This window comes from Dermochelys coriacea, chromosome 18, assembly GCF_009764565.3.
Source record: "Dermochelys coriacea isolate rDerCor1 chromosome 18, rDerCor1.pri.v4, whole genome shotgun sequence".
Classification (NCBI taxonomy): Eukaryota; Metazoa; Chordata; order Testudines; family Dermochelyidae; genus Dermochelys; species Dermochelys coriacea.
This window is the reverse complement of record NC_050085.1, coordinates 10,508,531-10,532,592: the sequence shown is the minus strand read 5'-3', so window position 1 is coordinate 10,532,592 and position 24,062 is coordinate 10,508,531. Positions and strand designations below refer to the sequence as shown.

At 41.8% G+C, this 24,062-nt stretch overlaps 1 protein-coding gene across 1 annotated transcript; it reads left to right on the top strand.

Moving 5' to 3' along the window:
• The first annotated feature begins 2,987 nt into the window (after positions 1-2,987).
• On the top strand, positions 2,988-17,135 carry LOC119845086 (arylacetamide deacetylase-like 4). Its single transcript, XM_038376873.2, has 4 exons — positions 2,988-3,172; positions 9,346-9,562; positions 12,215-12,278; positions 16,141-17,135. Exons 1-4 carry the CDS (start codon positions 3,017-3,019, stop codon positions 16,913-16,915), a joined length of 1,212 nt encoding a protein of 403 aa, XP_038232801.1. The 5' UTR covers positions 2,988-3,016; the 3' UTR covers positions 16,916-17,135.
• The last annotated feature ends 6,927 nt before the right edge of the window (positions 17,136-24,062 follow it).

Sequence of the window (24,062 nt, the reverse complement as noted above, 5' to 3'; positions counted from 1 at the left end):
GTATTCACCCAAAAGTTCTCAAGGCACTCAAATATGCAGAATTACTAACTGTGATATGTGCCTTAAATCTGACTCTGTAATAGATGACTGGAGGAGAGCTAATGTAATACTGGTTTTTTAAAAAGGCTCCAGAGGCGACCCTGGCAATTTCAGGCTGGTAATTGTAACTGCAGTACCAGGCAAATTAGTTGAAACTAAAGAACAGAATGGTCAGGCACATAGATGAACAGGATATGTTGGGGAAGAGTCAATACAGCTTTTGTAAAGGGAAATTCCACCTCACTTGTCTATTATAATTCCTTGAGGGTGTCCACAAACGTGGACAAGGGTGATCCAGTGGATATAGTGTACCTGGATTTTCAGAAAGCCTTTGGCAAGATCCCATACCAAAGGCTCTTAAGCAAAGTAAGCTGTCACGGGATAAGAGGAAAGGTCTTCTCATTGATCAATAATTGTTTAAAAGATAAGAAACAAAGGATAGGAATAAATGGTCAGTTTGCACAGTGCAGAGAGATAAATAGCGGGGTCCTCTAAAGATCTATGCTGGACCAGAGCTGTTCAACATATAAGTGATCTGGAAAAAGCAGTAAACAGCGAGTTGACAAAGTGTGCAGATGACACAAAATTGCTCAAGATAGTTAAGACTAAAGCTGACCAAAAAGAATTACAAAGGGATCTCACAAAACTGGGTGACTGGGTAACAAAATGGCAGATGAAATTCACTGCTGACATAGTGCAAAGTAAGATACATTGGAAAACATAATCCTAACTAGACACACAAAATGATGGGGTCTAAATTAGCTGTTCTCTCTCTCTCTCACACACACACACACACACACACACACAGAGATCTAGGAGTCATTGTGGATTGTTCTCTGAAAACATCAGCTCAATGTGTAGCAGTAGTCAAAAAAGCTAACAATGTTAGGAACCATTAGGAATGGGATAGACAATAAGACAGTAAATATCACAATGTCACTATATAAATCCATGGTATTCCCACACCTTGAATACTGTTTCAAGTTCCAGTCTCTACATCTCAAAACATAAATTAGAATTGGAAAAAGTACAGAGAAGGGCAACTAAAATTATTAGGGTCTGGAACAACTTCCATATGTGAAAAGATTAAAAAGACGGGAACTGTGCAACTTAAAAAAGAGGTGACTAAGTGGGGATATGCTAGAGGTCTATATAATCATGACTGGGGTAGAGAAAGTGAATATGGATGTGTTATTTCCCCCTTCACATAACACAAGAAATAGGGGGTTTCAATGAAATTAATAGGCAGTAGGTTCAAAACAAACATAAGGAAGTACTTCACACAACCTGTGGAACTCATTGCCAGGGGATATTGTGAAGGCCAAAAGTATAAATGGGTTCAAAAAGAACTGGAGAAGTTCATGGAAGATAGCCATTGATGGATCTATTAGCTAAGATGGTCAGGGATATGCAACCTCATGATCTGGATGTCCCATAACCTCTGACTGCGAGAAGGTGGGACTGGTTGACAGGGAATGGATCACTCAATTATTGCCCTGTTCTGTTCATTCCTTCTGAAGCATCTGCTACTGGCCACTATCAGAAGACAGGATACTGGCCTAGATGAATCATTGGTCTGACCCAGTATCGTCATTTTTATATTCTTATAATGTTTATATTGTAATAGTGCCCAGATGCCTATCAGCCCCAGGACTCCATTCTAATGGGTGTTGTACAAACACCTTTGACAATGTGGTCGCTGCCTGGAAGAGATTACATTCTCTGCACACAAGAGGCATACATAGGTTTGAGGGAGAGAGAAAGCGTTTACAGTTTTCGATAGCTGTATGTATATTTGCCTTTTGGCGAGTTATTATAAACAGATAAGTGAAGTACCCCCAACTTTCACTAGATCTAGCCAACAGTAGCAGGATGATTACTTATAGGCAGTGGTGAACTGGAGCCGGTTCGCACTGGTTCGTGCGAACCGGTTGTTAAATTTTGAAGCCGATTTAGAACCGGTTGTTAAATGGGTGAGGAAGCTCAGGCGGGATGGACAGGATGTGGCCCGTGGGACCATCCTGTCTGTCCCTTCTGAATTCTCGACTGGGGAGGCTCCCATGTGAATTTTTACTGACCCGGCGGCACTCCGAGTCTTCGGTGGCACTTCGGCGGCAGGTCCTTCAGTGCCACCGAGGACCCAGAGCGAGTAAAGGAACCGGTTCTTGAGCTTCTGACAGCTCATCACTGCATGTCGGCGCTGTGGCAGAGGGGGTCTTGAGGAGAGATTTGCAGGAGAAGGTCCTGGCCTTAAAAATCAGTGTTTCATGTGAATTGGGCAGAATGGAAGACAGGGCAGAGAAATTTGTGGACGAAGCTGACAAATGGGCCACTGAGATTGGTATCATTGGTGAAGTAGGGAGTGGTTGCACAATCAGAGACAAGAGAAAACAGGTAAGGAAGTACCTAATTGTGAGTGCTCTTGAAGGCAGCTGTAAAGCAATTTCCCACAGAAGTTGAAGAACAACAAAAGCCTGATTGTATCTGAGGAAAACATAACGCGTCTTGGCCTTCCCATAAAATTGTTGCAAAATGCATAAGAAATCAGACTGCCAGCTCCCAGGACTGGAAGAGAGAAGAGAAGAACAGAAATGCAAGATCAGTGAAATGAAGTTCTGAAAAATCCTCCTGCTATTGCAATATGAGAGAGAAGAGAAATCTCAGGTCTCTTGTTAGAGCTAATATATCTTTGCCAAGAGAAGCACTAATCCAATAATGATAGGCACGGTAGGAAAACACATAGAGAATGTGTGTTGCCATTATATCTACTAATATGAAACAATAATTTGTGCAAGCCTCCCCTTTTCCTAATTAATACTTCCTGTATGGTGAGATCTTCACCTCCCTATGAGTATTTCGAGGAGGAGGAGGATGGGGTGTGGAGGGATTTTTTGATCCTGCCACTGAAGATTTTAGCTGTGGAGACAACTGCAGGAGAGCAGTCAGTTCCTAGTTCCATCCTTCTCAGGACCGTGAAATGGAATTCACATTAGCAATTTTTCTTGTTGCTTTTATCCTGTTGGTGGCATTGGCATTTTACTATGAACATCCAAAGGCTGAAATCCCTCGAGAAGTGGATCAGTGCATAAAGCTTTACTTTCTTCATTACGTCGTGAACTTTGTATTTGGTCTGGTGAGTGTACCTTGTTTGAAACTTGGGTTTGATTTCCATTTAAATGTAAAGAGTTGGCACAAGATCCTTGTCAACTGGATTAGTTCTTGGAGGTAAAGAGAAGAAATCACTCACGGGTAGTTGTGAGGGGGAATTATTTCTTAGTGTTCAGGCAAAAGCCTTTTTAGAAAAAGTACAAAGAGTGATAAAATCTGTGCTAGGTAGGAGCTCTGCACAGGGCTGTGAAACTTGTTGCTTATGCAAATGCAGTAGAAAGATTTCAAGTCTGGGCAGCACAATCTGCTGTTCTTCAGTCCAAGATGTAAGGAAGATTACAGTGTGTGTGTGTGTGTGTATATATATATATGAAGTGTTAAAATGAGGCAAGAGATATGACTGAAGTCAATGGTGTTGCATCAATTTACATCAGCTCAGGAGCTAGGCATGGTCTGAATCCTGCTATTAAGAGAGTTCTGTTTAAAAGCAGTAGTAGGGAGCTGCTATCTGTGACTCCACAGTGAGGCTTACATTGTGTTTTTAAAGCAGGGATTTAAGCACCTCTTTTTGTGGGTGTGACGAATACAATGTATCTTTGCCAAATTCACAGCACATCATCTGAGTCAGCATTGACTTTTCTGAGGATTTTCAAGGAACTCCTTAATTGACATACCTGCGCTAGCTCTCAAGATAGCAGACTACAGATAGAACGGAACCGCAGTGACACAAACTACAAGACCTCTTGGAGACCCTCGGCCCGTACTTGGGGTGGCTAGCCCAACCTCTCTAATTTTAGCACACTGGCTCAAGGAGAGCTCGCAAAAGACTCATAGAATCATAGAATATCAGGGTTGGAAGGGACCTCAGCAGGTCATCTAGTCCAATCCCATGCTCAAAGCAGGACCAATCCCCAACTAAATCATCCCAGCCAGGGCTTTGTCAAGCCTGACCTTAAAAACCTCTAAGGAAGGAGATTCCACCACCTCCCTAGGTAACCCATTCCAGTGCTTAACCACGCTCCAAGTGAAAAAGTTTTTCCTAATATCCCACCTAAACCTCCCCCGCTGCAACTTGACACCATTGCTCCTTGTTCTGTCATCTGGTACTACTGAGAACAGTCTAGATCCATCCTCTTTGGAACCCCCGGTCAGGTAGTTGAAAGCAGCTATCAAATCCCCTCTCGCTCTTCTCTTCTGCAGGCTAAACAATCCCAGAATGTATCCTTGTGCTGGGAACCACGCCCTCCATCTTGAAGTGTAGACTTGCCATAAAATTAATTTTAAATGGTCCCTTTAAGAAGTGTGGCCTAAGGAACCTCACCCTTCTTTTCTGAACCTTTCTAAGCTAAAAATACAGCCCCTCACAAGCACCAAGCACTCACACCCATCTCTCAGACAAGCCACTCTCCAAATTTTGAAATATACACTTAAAAACAATTGGCCCCCTTATTGCCCCCTTGGCCTGGGGGTAGACATGGGGCAATAGGGCCACGTGGGATGGGAAGCTCAGGGAAGGGTGTTGTGGGTCCAGAGATGTCTGGGAATATCAGATTAACGTTTGGGGAATCATTTGTCTGGAAAGAGAACATGAGCTGAGTAGGGCTATGAGTTTGCATGGGCTTCCCCCTCCATGAGCGTCTTCCACTCAGCCCTCTTCCCTGCCCTGCCACCAACAGCCCCTCTTCCAGTTCTCCCTACAGCTACATAACTCTCACCATGGTCCCTCTGCAATCATGTGCTGCCCACACAGTAACTGAATGCCTCTGTTAAAATAACAGGCAGCACGCGCCTCTCCGAGCTAGTGTTTCAGGCTGCCCGCAGACTCACGCCGTTCAGCTACTCTTGGTTCACATTTTTCAAGTTATCTTAGCAACCCTGAGGTTTAGAAATGTATCTTTTTAAATGACAGCTTAGATGCTGGAGCATCCGTCTGTACAGCCATACAAATACAGCAAATAATTCAAACAGCCGACAAGGAAAATATTCAGCATTCATTGGGACATAGATGGAAACAGTTATGACTAAGTGTGAATAAAAATACATGAATAAATAGGAAAACTGGTCTGTGCTTTAGCATTTTCTTACAAGCTAAGATTTAACTGATAAGAAAAAAACGGCTGGACAGTGGTGGCTTGGCAGTCAACAGAGGACAGGGGGAAAGAGACAGAAAGTGCCAGACTGTATCTTAAAGCAGAAGATGGGGACTGGCTGGTGGTCACAGGAGTGAAGCTGGATAGGGAGCAGGGCTATGGAAACTGGGGAGCTGTCTGTTGATACAATAATATTCACAATACTTAAAACTTCACACACGTTCTCTGCTCAGTGTTCCATAGGGAGAGATTAGGGACAGGGGCTGGCGAGAAGAGGGAGGCAGATCAGTGGAAGGGAGTATATGAGGGGCCTCTGGAACTGTGCTTCAGGGGAAAGGACCCCTGAGCCATGCCAGGAGAAGCTCTGCCCCCTTTTCCCAGCACAACTAGATGGTCCATGCGCATACACCTTCCTCCTTTGCTTAATCGTTTTCTAGGCCCTACTCCCAGTGTAATCCAGGTTCTACTCCCATAACCATCACTACTCCCAAAACTCTGAATCCTACCCACTTCCCCCAATATGTAAGTGTGACATCAACTGCTCCACATTTCAGAAACCTAGGAAATTCATACACAAAATGTGTGTATGTGTGTGTGAGAGAGAAAGAGCTAAGGTTGCCGTCACACATGCCAGAACAAAGACCAAAACCACAAAAGCAAGGATATGAAAAGTTAAATGAGCTAAGAGTACATATTCTCTTCTACCCACAGATTCACATCTTATCACTAGAGCTACTGTACACCACAAACTATGAAGCACAACCGTAACCCTTCCTCCATAGGGATGCAAACCTCTATCACTGCCTATTGTTGCCAATGGGATCTGTTTTTCACTGTTTCAGCTTGAGCGTCTACTGTTGATTGCATGCTACACCATTTGTGTTGTTTGTGGGAGGAATCTATGAGCAGGACAAACTTGTGAAATGAGGTCACAATTGACTTGTCAGTTAGCTTTTTTTTAATGCAAGCTTGCAATTTTTATGAAATTTGAGAGTACACCTCCCATTGCCATACGTATTAGCAAGAAACAGATTGCTGCTGTCAGCACCACCAGAAAATTGCATACGTTTTTTGATTAGGTGTTGCAGCAGGTGACACATTCAAAACCATGCCAAGCTCACAAATTACTAATTTAGGAATTAAAATGGATGAAGCTAGGCCATTTACATGCAGATATCAAGATACTAGATCATGCTTTTAGCATGCTAAGACTTGATGACTGCTTATACTCTTCTCTGGAAGCTCTCTGTGTTACACTTATTTCAACATTTCAGAGTTGGAGGCCAGCATCCTTATGGGTTACAGCTGAGTATGGTAATTGTGGTAGTGATGAATTGTATATCAGCAAATGGAGAAGCAGAGGCACAAACTGGAAGGTAGTTCTGTTTTTTACTGTTGTTATTTTGTTAGGTAATGTGAATTGTGTATTGTGACAGACCCAGACCCAGTGGGGTACAGGAGTCTGGTCGAAGGCAAATATGCTGGCCACTGGATCAATAGTTTTCTGTTCCCTGAGTGATCAGAGCAGGGGCTGCCCTAAAGCAATCAGGAACCTGCTAGAACCAATTAAGACAGGAAAGCTAATTAAGACACCTGGAGCCAATTAAGAACATATTAGAATCAATTATAGCAGGCAGACTAATCAAGACACCTAGTTTAAAAGGACCTCCCATCAGTTAGTGGGGTGTGTGTGCAAGGAGTAGGGAGTGAGAAGGCATGCTATTGGAGGACTGAGGAGTACAAGTGTGATCAGGCTTCAGGCGGAAGATCCTGCAGTGAGGATAAAGAAGGTGCTGGGGGGAGGCTATGGGGAAGTAGCCCAGGGAGTTGTAGCTGTAGCTGTCACGCAGCTGATACAGGAGACATTGTAGATAGCTGCTATCTACAGGGCCCTGGCCTGGAGCCTGGTGTAGAGGGTGGGCCTGGGTTCTTCTCATCCCCCCAACTCCTGATCAGACACAGGAGGAGTTGACCTGGTCTGTAAGCAACTCCAGAAGGGAAGGTCTAATTTGGAAAGGGATCGGGCCTGTTCCAGACCCACTAGGTGGGACAATGGAGACTGCGGGGATTGTTCTCCGTTTCCCCCGTGCTGGCCAGTGATGAGGTTAGCTGAGTGGACATCAGATTTGAGCCTCTAGCAGAAGCGGCCAAACTGAGGGCTGCCATGAACCTCTGAGGCAAGCAAATCTACCAAAAAGCACAGGACCCCCTACAGCAGAGGAGAAACTTTGTCACAGTATGTAGGTAGTTAATTTAAAGCACACCATCTATTTGCATATAAGAAAATGTTCATAAGCATATTGGCTTAATAAAGTTCTTGCTGAATTGTAGAAGGCTTCTTGACTACAGCCCTTAACACGCTGTAAAAAGTAAATCAGGTTTGTTGCCCCTTCTTCCAATACTGACGTCCCTCTTCTGACAAGCAGGGTCACCCCACTACCAAGCGGTAGCAGATTTTGTGGCCTTCCAGGTCAGCTCCCCAGTGAAGGGAAAAAAAGTCAATGATACGGAGTACAGACATATTTTAATTGTAACTTGCTTTCACACATTTATCAATCCTGGAACAGAGATGCAGGCAATCCCTTCTTTCAGGAATCTCAGCCCAACACAAATGCCCAATTCTCAGAGAGTAAAATCTATCTTAAGAATGGACTATAATCAGAGACTAAGGCAGAAAGCAAAACTCTCCTGCTGTTCCGACAGCTTCTACTCTACTGAACCTGGTATAACCAAGAGCTGGCAACAACACATGAATTTCTTCCAAGACTAAAAGAAAAGGAGTACTTGTGGCACCTTAGCGATTAACAAATTTATTAGAGTAAAAGCTTTCGTGAGCTACAGCTCACTTCATCGGATGCATGTAGCTCACGAAAGCTTATGCTCTAATAAATTTGTTAGTCTCTAAGGTGCCACAAGTACTCCTTTTCTTTTTGCGAATACAGACTAACACGGCTGCTACTCTGAAACCTTCCAAGACTAAAAACTTGTTCACTCTCTAAGAGAAAGAACTTGGAAGACAATGTGGAACAGCACCACCTGATGACGTCTGCTATAACAATACTTTGTTGTTGCTAACCAGAAGCAATTAGGTTTCAGAGTAGCAGCCGTGTTAGTCTGTATTCGCAAAAAGAAAAGGAGTATCCGTGGCACCTTAGAGACTAACAAATTTATTAGAGCATAAGCTTTCGTGAGCTACAGCTCACTTCATCGGATGCATTAGTAATTTTAGCGCTGACTGTGAAGAACATGTCACATAACTTGTGAGGTAGGTACCTGGGGCTCTGCAGGGCAATGTGAGGGAGATTTTCTTTATGTTCACAGTAGGTTGAGCTGAGATTAGCCAGACTAATAAACTCTTGATGAGTCTGAAGTCATCTAGCACAGTACTGAAGCCACTCTACCCTTGTCTAGATCACATCAGGGGTTGCTGTGGTTATATCTATCCTGCAGTAACAGGGTGTGACTGCAGCTCCAGCTGACATACGTGGGCTAGTTTTAATCTGGCTATCTTGGGTTACAGAACAGCAAAGCTTCAACAGCTCAAGCTTCAATGCAGCCTGTGCAACCCCCGCATGGAACCCTGGGAAATTCCTTGCTGGGCTAGCCCATGCTGAGCCTTGCATGGCCACAGCTTCACTGTTCGAGGACTCAAAATAGATTAAAGATTGCTTGGGTATGTCTGGTTGAGTGACAGTCACACCCGCTGATTGTCAAAGAGACATACCCTGTCTGCCTCGGACAACAGGCAATGTCCCTGTCGGCTCCTGCCCAGTTTTAGAAAAGATTGGGAGTGGTAGAAGAAACATTTCAACTTTGCTGTTGGTTACCAGTTCAAAGCCAGCCAGAGTTATTAGTAAACAAACAGTTGTAATGAGATGCAGGATAATTGGTACCACATGTGAAACAAGTTGGTTGTCTGAATCTACTTCAGAATGAAGAAGTGACCACGTTACCATCACAACGGGGCCCTTTGATGGCAGCACCGGCACAGACCCCAAAATCTGAATTGGTTCTGGAGACAATTTCCTGTTCACTCTCCAGGATATGGCTGAAGCACATTGACAGGGAACTGTAAATGAATTTTTTGTCTCTGTCTCCCTATAAACAGGCAAGGATTTTTGAGAAACTGCGAATCTGCAAGGAGGTTTACTTCATCAGGACCTTCTTGTATGGAATACCTCCATGGAAGAATGCTAATCTCTTCATCGAGGACTTGAAGTTTGCAAAGGTGTCAGTGAGGGTTTACCATCCGAAAGCATCATCTGCTGGCCAAAGGAGAGGAGTCCTTTACCTTCATGGAGGAATTGGCCAGATTGGAAGCATATGTAAGAATTTTAAAGAAATTAAGAACTATGATAAATATGAAGTATTATCTAGTTCCTTCTATTATGATAGTTCTTACATAATAATTAAGAACTACTGCAATTAAGAATTTAAAAAATAAATTAAGAATGATAACCAAACTTAAAAGGTACATATTTTTAGTCGGACCATCCAGCATTATGCTGCTGAGCATTCCCTTCTATGAAAATTTGTACTTTTCCTTGGATTTCTGTTCTCTGACCATTCATGAGAATTACTTTACTTTTCCCTTTCATTGTTGCTATTGGAGACAGAAAAATTGGAGCTTTGGCCACTGCTAGGCAAACTGCTCCCAGGCTGGAAGTCTTTGAGATCAGTAACATACTGAACTTTGTTAATTATTATAGCACTGAAATGTCCTTTGTGCCTTTGAAAAATCTACCAGGATAACAATAATCCCTTAGACATATTTTTGGTTGCCCAATCTGAGACATCATAAGGTACTTGGATTTCAGTAGATGCTGAGTACCCACCCTTTGAAAAAATCAGGGCCCTTTAAAGGCATCTCAATTTGGGCAAAAATTGAGGCATCCAAGATCACTGTTCTATTTGGGAAATCTTGGCCTATATGCAGGCTGAGTGTTGGATGCTGTAATTAGAGTGGGGTGAATTTTTTCAGAAGCATAGTTTATTCAAAGACAAATACAGTTTGGGGTTTACCAAAACTATTCTTGAATTGGGAGTGAATTCAGTGAATAAAAAAAAAAACTTTTTCGCAGAAACTAAAGTCAAAGTTTTGTTTCAACAGTTTATAAATGATGTGTTTAGACCTTTTGGTTTGAAACAAAGTTTTGATTGGAAATGTAACTAGATTTAAATAAAGCAAAAAGGGTAAAGGCACCCAAAAAGAAAACGAAAACCACAAATCATTAAAAAGAAAAATGTAGGTTTTGGGAAACAAAATATTATTTGGCTTTTTCAGTTCAGCCACTGACTTGAAAAACAAACAATTATTTCCTCAGCTCTAGTCCTGTCTGCAGAGGGAGGTATTAAAACAGCTAGCAACTTTACGAATGTCCTCCTCAGACATCTATTATTCCTGTGAGCTATAATAATCCCTTTGGAAGGGGTAGCCCATTTTGTCATTATATGCTTCCTTGGTGCAAGCTTTAAGCCCTGTGACAGGTGATACCTCAGAGGATTTGGCTAACAAAGCTGCTCAATTCCTGAGTGTGCAATTGAGATGCACCTATCTTCCCTTCCAATATCCAATTTGTGCTATTCCATCATCTTTCTTTTGTTTTGGATAAATAGACAGCAGAGATATTTCCTAAAATCTGTATTAAGATGTTGTGGCTTTTGGAATGAAGGCCTGGTCTATTCTGAGCACCTGTGGAAGGGACAATTACTATATCTCTGTGGAAATGGCCCCCAGACAATGTTCCTTTTCATTTGTTTTCCATACGTGGAACAAATGAGCAGCCTTACCGCAGATTTAAAAATCTATGGATGCAGTCTCTTGCACACCCTTTCTCTCCTTCTTTCTATTCTCTCCACCCTACCATTCCAGTTACCATTTCATTCATTCATCCCTCCCTTCCTGCCTCATCATTCATTCTATATCCCACACTCGTTATTGACTCTTTTACAGCACTCCTTTTCACTCTCTTTCCCTTGCAAGTTTCCCTTCCCCTCCCTTTCTTCGTTCTACACACTACTTCTTTTTTACTATATTCTATTCTGGTTCTTATCTGTTGCTCATCACTGTGGCAATGTAAGCCCCTTCCAGATGTGTTTTATACAATGTTCCTGGTGTCTGTCATGTGTGGTTCTTCCTTACCACAGGGAAAAAGCTGCATGAACAATTAAAAAAATTAAGATAATATTTATTTTATATATGCATGTATAGGCACGTGTTGTGTGTTTATACCAGTAGAGACAAGGTTTTAAAAAAATGCATTTTTCCCTTGCAGTGGAAAGTGGTGAGGTCTGAGGTAGTTCTGTGTGTGCATGTGAAAGAAAATAACACACTTGCCCCTTAAGAAAATCCCTCCATTGCATTACCCTTGATGTGGCCCTGCTAATGCTACCAGTGGTGTCTTTGTCCAACCTCCCACAGGGCAGTTTTACATAACGTGAAGGTAGAAATGTGAATCAACTTTGGTGTCCTGTCTGCACTAGGGCTCCCACAGATGTTAACAAAATGGTGGGAGAGTTCATCCCTGTGCCACTTCCCCCACAAAATCTAGTAGTGTCAAGGCCAAACGCAGGAGAAATCCAATGCAGGCTTATTAGTATGAAGGAGATACAGATTCCAGAAAGTCTGACTCTTTCTTTTAAGTGACGTTACTTTCACACCTTGACTCACTCAGAGGCATTGAGGAATATTTTGAGTATGGTGTTTGGACACTTCCGCCCCAATGCACACAACTCCCAGTGAAAAACGTGAGAGGCCCTTTTGCCACATACTGAACACACTAAGACTTTCTCTGGATTAGTAAACCAGGGATGAGTAGAATTCCAAGTCACATAAACCCCCTTAATCCTCCTGTAAGATCATGAGTCCCTCATCAAAAATGAACACCCATCTGAATTTTCTTCTCATTGTGTATGGATATAGAATTGAATATCTTGAAGACATTAATACAACTCCATTGAGAATGTTTGTGTTGCAGGCATGTATGAAAGAGTATGCCGTTTTATTGCCAATGGAAGTGACTCAGTGGTTGTGTGTGTTGGGTAAGTGTTTTTATTTCAATTGCATTATGTGGGAACCATTTACAATGTGTCAGCTTCCAGGTGTGTATGTCCATGAGATGTCCCTATCAGCCTGCTCTTTCAGAAAGTGGTTCAACAAAAGGAACATATGGAAGGATATAGTTTTGCACTCTACGCTCTGCCCTCTTGTTGAGTTCTTTGGAGCAGACTTGCAATAAGTCTGTTATGGAGCCTAAAAGATCAGACCAAACAAAGAAAAAAACCCTTTAAATATTTTAATACATAGCATCATTTTTATAGATAGTGGGTCAAATCCTGACCCCTCTAATGTCAAAGGAAGGGGACTGCACATACCTTACTTTCACCTGTCATGATACAGCCAGATCAATCCTTAGGATGGCTGTTATGGCAGTGCATTAGCTATAGAATGATAGAATCATAGAAATGTAGGGCTAGAAGGGACCTTGAGAAGCCATCAAGTGTAGCTCCCTGCACTGAGGCAGGACCAAGACCATCCCTGACAGGTGTTTGCCCAGTGTGTTCTTAAAAATCTCCAGGGATGGGGATTCCACAATCTCCTGTGGAAGCTATTCCAGTATTTAACTATCTTTGTAGTTAGAAAGTTTTTTCTAATATCTAAACTAAGTCTTCCTTGTGGCACATTCCGTTACGTCTTGTCCTGCCTTCAGTGGACACAGAACAATTGATCGCCATCCGTGTTATAACAGCCCTTAACATATTTGAAGACTTATCAGGTTCCCACCTCAGTCTTATTCTCTCAGGTCTAAACTTAATTAGTTTTCTTAAGCTTTCATAGGTTTCTATTTTCTCAACCATTTATCATTTTTGTTGCCTCGCTGGATTCTCTCCAATTTGTCCACATTTTTCCTAAAGTGTGATGCCCAGAACTGGACACAGTGCTCCAGCTAAGACCTCTCCAGTGCTGTGTAGAGATGGACAATGACTTTCCTTGTCTTGCATATAACACTGCTGTTAATACAGTCCAGAATGATGTTAGCCTTTTTCACAACTGCATCATATTGTTGACTCACACTCAATTTGTGATCCATTATAACACCTAGATCCTTTGCAGTGTTACTACCACCTAGCCAGATACTCCCCATTTTGTAGTTGTGCATTTGATTTTTTCTTCCTACTTTGCACATATCTTGATTGAATTTCATCTTGTTGAATTCAGACCAATCCTTCAATTTGTCAAGATCATTTTGAACTCTTTTTTTCTTACAAAGTGCTTGCAACCCTGACAAGCTTGATATCATCTGCAAATTTTATAAGCCTACTCTCCACTTCATTACCTAACTCATTCATGAAAATATTGACTAGTACTGGACCCACAACTGACCCCTGCTGGACCCCTCTAGATACACCCTCCCAGTTGGACAGCGAAGTATTGATAACTACTCTTTGAATATACTCTTTCAACTAGTTGTGCACCCACCTTATAGTAATTTAATCTAGACCACGTTTCCCTGCTTGCTTATGAGCATGTGAGACTGTGTGAAAAGCTTTACTAAAATCAAGATACATCATGTCTACTGCTTCCCATGCTCCCCCGCCAAGCAGGCCAGTAGCCTGGTCAAAGAAGGAAATTAGGTTGGTTTGGCATAATTGGTCTTTGACAAATCCATGCTGGCTATTCCTTAGAACTGTTTTTCTCTAGGTGCTTACAAATTGTTTGTTTAATAATTTGTTCCAGTGTCTTTACAGGTACCGAAGTTAGGCTGACTGTCTATAATTCCTCAGGTCCTCCTTGTTCTCCTTTTAAAAAGATAGCTAGTATGTTTGCCTTCTCCATGTCTCTGGGACCTCACCTGTCTTCCATGAGTTCTCAAAGACTTCCAAGATTGCTTCAGCTAGTTCCTGAAGTACCCTAGGATGAATGTCATCAGGCCCTGTCAATTTGGATTCATCCAGCTAATGGAAATATTCTAGGCAGCAGCTTCATAGCTGTATACCACAGAGGCGTAGGAGAAGGGGAGCAGCTTCGGCAAATGAGTCCTCAAGCCCCTCCTATAACCCACTGCAAAGCATGCCGTTGTGTCTCTCCACAGAGACTACAGCAGAATTGGGAGCAAGGGAGAAGATATACAAGGGTCTGCTGATTGGGCGGCTCATTGCAAGTACTATAGAATGCTTCTGTGTAGGGCTGATAAGAAGGGTTGTGCGTGGGGGAGGGAAGGGAAGTTGTGCCTTCCCTTCCATCCCGCAGCATTGACCGTTGTTTTGTGGAGGGCTGACTTACTTCATTCCAGTGTTAGTTATCAACTAACATACAGCCACTTCCCTGATACGCATCTAAATGACATCAGTATATGTTGGCATCCACTATTAAAAGCTCAAGCTTGGAGGCTGTTTTCAAAAACATACATTTTAAAATGAATTGGGTAACAGTCTGATTTGAGTTGCAGTTATCCAAACCCCTTTTATTTAAAACGTGGTCCTCTCTGCTGAGAGCCGATGCAAAGGGCTGTAAGAGGAAGCCATTTGCAGCGCACAGGAAGAAATGTTATTGATCCTACCAAACCCAGGAATTATCCTACATATTCCAAAGGGCCATCTGCTGTCCCTTACCTATTGAAAAACTGTTTACAGATAGACCAGACCTTTAAAAACCTCCCTGCTAGTTATCTCCCAAATGCTAAAGTCAAAGCACATGACCCTGTTATGGATCACTGGGATTTTCAGGGAAATTATGTCTTTGTAATGAATGAGGAAAGTGGCCTCCCTAAATGCTTCAATTCATCAGCATTCATCATGTTAAAAGAAAAGGAGGACGTGTGTCACCTTAGAGACTAACTGATGAAGTGAGCATCTGATGAAGTGAGCTGTAGCTCACGAAAGTTTATGCTCAAATAAATTTGTTAGTCTCTAAGATGCCACAAGTACTCCTTTTCTTTTTGCGAATACAGATTAACACGGCTGCTACTCTGAAACCATTCATCATGTTGTAACTAAAGATCTCTAGCTAAATTGCTTTAATCCTGATAACCTGACAGACCTGATAGAAGATGACTGCTGCAGGATAATCAGAGAAAAAAGCAAGCAAAAGACTTTGCGGTCTGTACTCTATAGACTGACTAGCTTCCCTGATTAACAAATGTGTTCAGTGTTCTGAGACCTTTGACTAATCCAGAGTGCATCATAAATTGCTAATAAAAAGACATAACCACAATGAATATTAATCTGTATATTCCAACCCTTCTGTGTATATGTCAACCATCCATATTAGTGGTGCTGTTAAAATGAATACTGATTGTTGCTGACTACACCCTGTGTGGTGCATTTGTGGATTAATGTTTTTATGTTTCCTGATATTGTGTGTTTCTTTAAGGGAAATTGTATCTCCTCTTTTTAAGAGAAAAGGAATTGGGGAAAAAAAGTTGTTTCCTTTGAATTATATTGAAAATTGCACTACCTGTTCCCTAAATCCTGGGCTATTGGAATTGAGCTAACAACCATGTGGAATCCTTAGCGCCTATTGGCTCCCTTTACAAATAATTCCTGACACAAAAAATAGTAAATCTTTATCACTTTCAGTGTTTATTTTAGAAATCTCTATTCTCACATATGTACTCAGGGAAGTATTAGACTTCATTGCAAACCTAAAAGCAGAAAGGCCGATTACTGGTACATACTCCAGAATGTTTCAGTACCTCATAGAGTCAGATGATGTGTCTACAGTTGTCTAAAGCATAATTAAAAAGGATGGGTAACTCCTGAAGCTATTCTACAAAGCAGAATTTTAAACATATACATAAGTAATAATAAACATATATTTTTCTAACTTTAAAAGGTACTTGAAAGAGAAGATGACACTACCCATAGATCTGATGACATTAAAACACTGTCATTGATATTTTAGGTATCGTTTGGCTCCTGAGCACCCATATCCAACCCAGTTCTGGGACTGTCTCGCTGCCACGGTACACTTTATGACGACAGCAGAAGACTATGGGGTGGATCCCACCCGTATTATCATCTGTGGAGACAGCAGTGGAGGTACACTCGCTGCTGCTGTTTGCCAAACCCTGGTGAATAGAACAGACCTCCCAAAGGCACGAGCCCAGATCTTGCTCTATCCATTTCTCCAAGCTGTGGACTTTAATTTGCCTTCATATCAGCAAAACGGTTCAGTCCCCCTCTTGTTAAAGAAACGGACACTCACACTTGGTATGCAGTATCTCAATAAGAACTTGTCACTGATGAAAGGTATCCTAGAAGGTTCCCATGTGCCTGAGGATTTGAAACTGAAGTTTAGCAAATGGCTGAGTCCGGACAATATCCCCGTGGAATTTAAGGTCAGAGGCTACAAACCACCTGCATCTGCTTCATATTCAGAAGAACTTCACACTTTGGCCAAACTAGTTTTTGAGACAACCTTTTCCCCACTGTTAGCTGAAGATGCCATTGTCTGCCAACTCCCAGAGACTTTCATCTTGACCTGCGAGTACGATGTGGTCAGGGATGATGGACTGTTGTACAAGAAAAGATTGGAGGACAATGGCATTCCAGTGACTTGGTACCATGTAGAGGATGGATTCCATGGAGTACTACTCCTAATTGACTGTGGGTATATTTCATTTCCATGTGGAAAGAGAGCAATGGACAATGTAGTAAACTTTATAAAAGGTTTATAACCACCACCCCTCAAAAAACAAAAATAACCCCTCACCCCCCTGTTCTTCAGAGCTGGGAGTCATAGATTCATAGATATTAAGGTCAGAAGGGACCATTATGATCATCTAGTCTGACCTCCTGCAGCTGTTGTTTCTGGCTGCTTGTGAAAAGTGCAGCTAGAGGAGCTTAAGAATCTGTTTCCCCGCTTCCTGCTACTCAGCTGGTCTTCCAGGGAGAGATTTGTGCAATGCTTCCCAGGGGATGGGAGAAAACATTAGGGCTGGGAAACTGAAAAGACAAAGGGACTTGGGGCTGAATCTGGAGGGAAGGGTGAGGGGGATGAATCGGGGTGGGGGTGGGGGGAAGGAGACGTGAAATGGTGACTCCTGGGGAGTTGAATCTGGAGCTGGCGGAGAAGAGAAGCCTAAATCTGATGGAGGCTGAGTCCAGAGCGAAAGCTGTAGGGAACAGAGAACTGAATACGGGGGCTGGATCTGGGGATGCAAGCAAAGAAAAGATGGTGGAAGGAAAGAGGGAGGAAAGGAGGGGATCAGCTTGTGGAGAGCTGGAGAATTCAGAGCTGAACAGCAGCTTTCAATGTGACAACCACCAAAAATATGAAAAATATTGATATTGTGTTACGCAGGTGTGTCACGGGGACCTCTACTCACCACCACAGCACCTCCTTCTGGCTGCATCTGGGGATTAACTCTGCCATCCCAACACCCTCGTCTCGTCACCTCACTCACTTGCTCTGCATCCCACCTCTTGCTCCTCAGGAGCTGCTATGCCTTGTCTTCATGGTTTAGCCCTGTGGCCAAGTCACAATAATCCTCCCTTTCAGAGATACTCTCAAAGTCTTCCACACCAGCCCACCAGTCCACTGCCCTGTCTGTGCCATTCCCTCAATGACTAGAACAAACTATCCCAGATAGTCTTCAAAGTTCACTTCCCAGATTGTGCCACTCATTCAGTGGCTGGTTGGGGAACCCAGGCCCATCCCTACACTGGTTTCCAGCCAACAGGCACCAGCAGCTAAGGTCTGTACTACCATGAATCTTCCTGCCACTCCCTGGAGTGCTTGCTGTCTGGCCTGTCTCAGGCTTGCATTCTCCACCCTTCTAGCCAAACCCCTGTCTCCTGGATCTGCTAGACAAACTCTTCCTTAGTAATCCCCACCCCTTTTTCGTCCTTGTCTCAGGGAGAAAAATTGCAGCCTTCCTCCCTGCAGTTTCCTTGGTTTTATAGACACCCCACCTGTTCTTGGACAGGTGTGCTTCCCTTAATTAGGGCTCTCCTCTCAGCCTAAATCCCCACTGGCCCTGTTTGCAGACTAATGGGTTACTTGGCCCATCTGGCCTACGTTTACCCCATCACAGTAAGTATGGGGAGCATACTTCATCACAAGGTGATAACCTACATAGAAAAATGATACCAAGAAGATGATTATTCAATACTCTGAGATCCTGAAATCTCAGTTTTCATTATTTGCAATAAACATAAATCCTCTGCTATCTGAGAATAGCCTACATGCTGAATAAAATATAATGAACATATTTATAATACATAGATACAGTGCAACACACAGAGGGTTAAGTATTTAAAATGACCTGATACCAGTCAAAGCTCTCACTAGCTCAAAGAAAAACAGAGATAGAATCTTACCCAAAAATAAGGGTAATAAGTCTTGATAATACTAAAGAGGTTGCAGCTGTTTTTAAAAAATATGAAAATACCTTGAATATAGAAAACTAAAATATTAAGTTAATAAATTGTCTGTGATTACACCCAACAGGTGATTTTCAAGAACAATTAGTAAATAGCTTAGAAATCGTTCAGTACATTTATTTAAGGTTTACAATCCAGAAATGTTTGTTTATGTGTGAGAACATGACTGTTTTATGATTTTAATTTCAGGGACATAGTTTACATTAGTTGGCTTTCAGTAACAGAAGTAATGATATAAATTATTAAGAATTTTAAACTTTCAAACTGATTTCAATGATATTGTCATTACCAACAGTATAACTCATTCAACTAGGATCTGTATTAAGGATTAATGTTTGATAAATACAATCTTCCCAGAAGAGAACAGAATAAAGTTAGATCAATTACCTTTGATACTACTTTGATTATGGTATTGAAGAGCTGGAGAAGCTGGAATAAGATGGGTTTGTGAGAATGTCCAGGAAGGGAGAAGATAAGGGCAAACTAAATGGTTGGGGATTGCTGAGGGTTTAGGTCTGTAGGCGAAGGAGGTGGAGGAAGCTGGGGGTGGGGGCAGTTAGCTTTATAGGATGTCTGGGGTAACTGGGTAGTTTCAGAGACAAGCTGGAGCCATCTGGGCATAGGTAAATGCATCACAGAATGTGAGAAGTTAGGATCAGCGGTAGACAAAGGAGAAAAGAATGTTTTGAACCAGATGGATGAAGTGGACATGAGCAAATAGCTGGGATGATGTAGGCTGAAGATGGGCATTAGTAAATACAGATACTGTTGAATGTATTGGATTCTGAACTTTATGATCATGCAACAGTGGCATAACTATTCCTGGGGACAAATGGAAGACACTCTTCCTATTTTAATAGGGTCATAGCACTGAAGATCATGCAAACTATAGTGCCAATTTCTCTTTCCAGCAATGACATATCTGGCTGCAAATTCTACTGCTTTATGGTCCTACAGGAATGTTGGTATAAAGTTTTAAAAAAATTGTAAGAAAGCCAGTTCCATAAACCATATGAAAAATGTAATACTTAAAAAGAACCTCAAAACCCTGTAAATAAATAGAACAAAAGGAGGCTTTCCTCAACCTAACTGATCACAGAACCAAGAAAAACAATGTTAAGTGTCTCTCTACTTGTCCCGTAAGTGTGGTGTATTAAGGTCTGTTTTGGAATTGCAAGCTATCACTTTAAGAGAATATGTGTGGAGGTTTCTGCTTGCAGGCTAGGGGACTCTTTAGGAAAGTAAGTGATCAGAGCTAGCTTAAAACAGGGTGGGTGAGTTATGCCCATCTGCTTTAGGAAGCAACCAATATTCTCTGTCTCTGTATTGGGGTTCTTGTGTGTAATCGTTCCAAATTCTAAGCATTGTAGTAGTATTACATTGCAGCCTTCCAGCAGAGTATTTCTATCTAGCTTCTCTGCGTAGATACTGTGAGCAAAGCAGTAAGGAGTAAAGCAGTGTGCAGGACTTTAGTCATTCTGCAGCAGCTGAGCTGTTTCTTGTAGAATCATAGAACTGGAAGGGACCTCGAGAGGTCATCTAGACCAGTCGCCTGCACTCATGGCAGGACTAAATATTATCTAGACCAGTGGTGGGCAACCTGCGGCCCGTCAGTGTAATCCACTGGTGGGCTGCAAGACAGTTTGTTTACATTGACCATCCACAGGCACGGCTACCCGCAGCTCCTAGTGGCTGCGGTTCACTGTTCCTGGCCCATGGGAGCTGCGGGAAGAGATTCCACAACCTCCCTGGGCAGTTTATTCCAGCGTTTAACCACCCTAAAGTTTTCAGGAAGTTTTTCCTAATGTCCAAACTAAATTGCCATTGCTGCAATTTAAGCCCATTGCTTCGTGCCCTATCCTCAGAGGTTAAGAAGAATATTTTTTCCCCTTCCTCCTTCTTTGGAAGGGGAGGAGGCAAAGGAACAGTGAGGAAGAGCAAAGCCATGATGAACCTTGACTACATTTAAGCCGGCGAAGTTTCCAAAAGCATATGAGGTCCCCCTACACACACCCTCCTACCCTCAGATAAAGGGATGGAGAGTGTGGTCAAGTGATTAAAGAAAAGACTCTTGTGAGTTAGGATTCCTAAGTTTTATTTGCACCTTCAAGGTGAGAGGGGAAATATGACTCATGGGTTTAGCCCTCACATGATAAGAACTTGTCTCTCTGCAATACAAGGGTTAAAACCAGTTGTCCTCTGATCTGTAGCCAGAGTTTTCCTTGCCTCCAAACTAGGTATAGAATCTATTAATCTATTAATTCATTATTAACTAGTCCCCAACCTCTTTGTTCTAATTTTAGACCAGATTCTCTTACAGGGCAAGGAATACTCAATTCATGTTGACATAGCTATTTGGGGCTAGCTTCTCTCAGTGTTTGCTGCAGTTTTGTTGACTCAATAAGTGGCTGTTAAATAAAACTATTCAAACGTGAACTATTACATTCAATTGCTGACATTCTAATGACTGACAATTGTTTAACATAATGTATAGATTATGAGCTCTTTAGGGAAGGAGCTATCTTTTTACAATATGAACGTACAGTGTCTAGCACATTTGGGTTCTTACTCCCCACTAGGAAGCACTGATACAGTACTTCTGCTACTAGAGGAAGGAGAGAAGTCTCTGATGTCTTGGAAGACTGCTTATGAGAATTCATACAGAATTGTAACTGACTCTGATATATCATGATGATAGGGTATAAAACAATAGATAGATACAATGTCAAAGCAAGGTACAAACAATAAAAGATCTGTTATGCAAGTTTCCTTCATTCCTAATTAATACCTGTTTTCAGATATATAATGTGATTAGCAGACATTTTCACAACCTTATGAGCACATCTGGAAGGACAGGAGGGACGGAATTTTTAATACAATAACTACATTAATTTAATTGTTGAGACACTTCAGAAGTCATAGTGCTGGGATAGTTAAATCAAAGTCAGCTGCCTGGCTCCATTCTTCTCAACAAAGTGAAAATGAGTTTTCTTATGAACTCTTTACATCAATAGTAGACATTTTGCTTGCTGCTTTCTCTGGTTGGCGGTGTGGGCAGTTCATTATGATCTCTTCAATTCAGAAATCTCTCCTGGAGTTGCTGAGCCACTGAAGCTCGAAGTCTTTCATATGCCATTTGGTCTGGTAAATTTACCTGGTTTGAAACTGGGATTTCACTTTGGTTTTGAGACAGAGGTGAGGGCTGGAGTTTGTGAGTAAGTCATCTGGGAACATCTCAGCATGATTAGTTCTTCAAGATGAAAAGAAGAAGCTGTTTATCTGTTTTATGGCTATATTTGGAAAATATCTTTCATATAAAAGGAGGAGGATGAGCTCTGTCCAACTGTTTACTAATACAAAGCTTTCCACTTGTATATCTTTAATCTGAGGATCTAAGTAATTATATGTTTCCCATTATTGTATATCTGAGCACCTTCCAGGTTTTTAAAACAGCAAAAACAATCTCTCTCTTTCTTCCTTCCTTCTCTGCAGGAGAAACAGCTTGATTAGCTTATAGGTTTTTGTTCTTTGCTTTGTGTATACACGTTTGTTTAAAAAAATGGCAAAGGGAAAGCCAAATTTTTTTAAAAAATCAGAGTTTTGCTCATTTAGTTCTAAATGGGGTGAGGTTTGCTATCATTCTGATTTCTTGTGGAAGCAAGTTCAATAATCTACTTCCTATAGTAGTTTAGTTCTAATTCCTGCATTAACAAGCCTCCCAGTGTAGGTCAACTGTTTTATTGTTACAGTGTATTGTAGATTTTAGAGGAGGACATGATTATGGAGAGAGAAGTGATCTTTCTGGTCATGACTACGCCAGGTGTTTGAATATCAGGACAGAGACCTTGACTCAACTCTGAATTTATTCTACTACGCAGAATAGAGCTCCAGGGAGGCCAATACATTCATGGCAACTTAATTGCATTGCTAACCAGATGGACTGCTGTGTTTTATACCAGTTGAAGCTTTATCAAGGTGTGAACCTTCATTCCTACACACAATGGGCAAATTCTCTGCTGATGTATACTGGAGCAGAGATCTGACTTGGAATAATCAAGGGTTCATGTTGACCAGATACTTAACACAATTAGCATTAACAACACAGGGAAAGTAACATAAGCCAGGAAATGAGCCACTGAATCTAGTGGATCTCTAACATTGATGCTGGATTTAAAGATTGCCAAACTCATTTAAAAGGGTGAGACTGCCCTTCCCATCCATGCAGGTCCAGATGTTACCTATGCTACACAGGTACCACTTTGATCTTTTAAATAACGAAACCTCTAGTAACTGATGATCTAGCTAATTAAAAGAAAAATAGCTCTGAAAGGGCTGAAGAATAAAACAATGAGGGAAGCATTGATGACACTGCATGGGATATGAGCTTGCTGTACTTTCAGTGGTTAAGAAGGAATTCAAGGGTGGTTGGACCCTATTTCCTCTTTTATATCCTTGGAATCCTCTGTAAAGGGAGGGACAATTGGCCCCAAAAGACCCTGGTCTCTAGAAGATTCTGCAGCTTAAACTTGTAGACAATCACAGAGATGGTTGAAGCTGCTAGCTCTGCTTAACCAGTTGCCTGGGGCTCCCTCTGTCCCATATTTCTCCCTTACGGTGTTTCTGATTTTCGCCAACACCAGTTGGCCATTGATACCTAGAACAGTCCCCAAAATTTTGGAATTGATCAGATACAGCCTCCAGATGTCACTGCAGGACCAGATTAAATGACAAACTTTTATTAGCTGCAGAATAATTTGAAGCAATGTTTCTAGCCAAGGTCCAAGTGCAGAATGTGGGTGCACTGCAGGCATAGTGGAAGGGTAATAGCCATTTTAGTTTTCAGTCTTTTCCCAGTTTTAGAAGCGCTCTATTTTAAAAGTTTTCCATTGTTATTGGTAATTATACAGCATCGACAGCTGTGCTAAATGTTTAATAGAAAACATACAAAAGTCAATGCCCTGTGTGGAACCACTCTTCCTTTTTCAAAGTGGGGTGACAAACAACCTTAACCCAGTAGGACAATGGATCCAAATGCAGAATTTCCTGCTATTTCAATCTCATTGTGGAGAGAGCTCACACGTGTTCCAATATTACAATGGTGGGTGTCAGTATAAGAACAAAGATAGATGAAGACAGATAGATACAAAGCTATTGAGAAAACAGTAGAGAAAAAAGTTTGTTATTTTTAATATCTGTTTATCGTTCAAATTTCATGTTGGCAAAAAATTCTGAGGAGCTGTAGCACTGGACAGAAGATGGAAAACATTTTCCACAGATTATTTTTCATCAAAATTTTGTTTTAATGGGACTTTTCCAACCAGCTTTACTCCTACAGTCTTTGAAGCTGACGCTCATATATGCTCTGTCTTTTCACTTTTGTCAGTGCAGTAGGAAGCAGCCAGGGTATGCAAATTTTACACGATCCCCATCATGACTTGG

Bases quoted from the DNA above. Each gene is read 5' to 3' on its own strand.
- LOC119845086 (XM_038376873.2), top strand. From the start codon at position 3,017: ATGGAATTCACATTAGCAATTTTTCTTGTTGCTTTTATCCTGTTGGTG. The intron at 3,173-9,345 runs GTGAGTGTACCT...CCCTATAAACAG, and splicing joins TGAACTTTGTATTTGGTCTG to GCAAGGATTTTTGAGAAACT. The intron at 9,563-12,214 runs GTAAGAATTTTA...TTTGTGTTGCAG, and splicing joins TGGCCAGATTGGAAGCATAT to GCATGTATGAAAGAGTATGC.